A 964-nucleotide genomic window follows, 5' to 3' on the forward strand; every position below is an offset into this window, starting at 1 on the left:
CGTCTCGCCCTTTTTTTTTTTTTGCAACACCCCCCTCCCTTTATGGGGCAGAGTCCCGAACCGCAAGACATATCCAAATTAAAATTGGAACATAATATGCTTTGAAAGATGCACGACGCTCGGTCGGTTTCTGAGAGATTTAAAGGAATGGTCACTGGCACAACAAAAAAAAAAAAAAAAATCCAGCCAGCAGAATGACGACCTACAGCTCTGCAGTAAGAGGCACTCCCTTTTGACTCTCCGAGTCAAACTGATGCGTATAGCGCTCACTCAGTAGCTCTTCGGCTGTGGCGTTGTACCACACGCGAACAGCTTGCACCGTTGTGTGCTATAAGTGCGATGTCATGTTCAACAGATGTGCAACAAAAAGAGGTGAGGCAAAGTGCATTCGAGTCAAAAGCACGGCACACGATGGACGTACCTTGGAGCCCGTAGGGAATTCTGTAAGATGCGCTTGCTCGGGGTTGGTGAGGAGAAGTGTTTCGACGTTGACGACCTCTAGCGCGTGCCGGCGCATAAATTCGTTGACACGCGCCATGACCGAGGCCCAACTCTCGGTCATGTAAGCGTGCTGGTAAACACCACGAGCATCCGTCACCCTCTGGCTTGTGTGTTGCCGCCGTGGCACAAAATCCTTGAAGAGCAGCACCATGGTGCCCTGTCAAAGTGCCTCACTCACCGAGCCTTTCCGCCCTGCTCCGTCCTGCCGCAGAGTTGGAACGACATGAGGGCTCGAAAGTGAATTGAGCTGCCTAGCGCTCTTGCGCTGCCTAACTCTCTCTATCTCTTCCTCTCTCTCCCTCTCTCTAGCACAATCCCCACACAACAGCAGCGTGCCCTACCTTTCCGTGCACACGATCCGACACCCCGATGTATGTATCGGTCGGCCGCTGTGCAGTGAGTCTTTGAGTTGATCCAGGGAAACATCCGTTGCTTGCGCGCTTGCAAACCTGCAAAGACAAGA

The 964-nt window shown here is 52.3% G+C and overlaps 1 protein-coding gene across 1 annotated transcript; it reads right to left on the minus strand.

The window, feature by feature from the left end:
• Positions 1-202: 202 nt before the first annotated feature.
• Positions 203-652, minus strand: MONBRDRAFT_13127 (uncharacterized protein; the record flags this gene model as incomplete). The annotated part of the gene is made up of 2 exons (XM_001751027.1): positions 203-328; positions 422-652. 2 exons carry the CDS (start codon positions 650-652, stop codon positions 203-205), a joined length of 357 nt encoding a protein of 118 aa, XP_001751079.1.
• Positions 653-964: the final 312 nt, after the last annotated feature.

Source organism: Monosiga brevicollis, genomic scaffold (genome assembly GCF_000002865.3).
Source record: "Monosiga brevicollis MX1 MONBRscaffold_84 genomic scaffold, whole genome shotgun sequence".
NCBI lineage: Eukaryota > Choanoflagellata > Craspedida > Salpingoecidae > Monosiga > Monosiga brevicollis.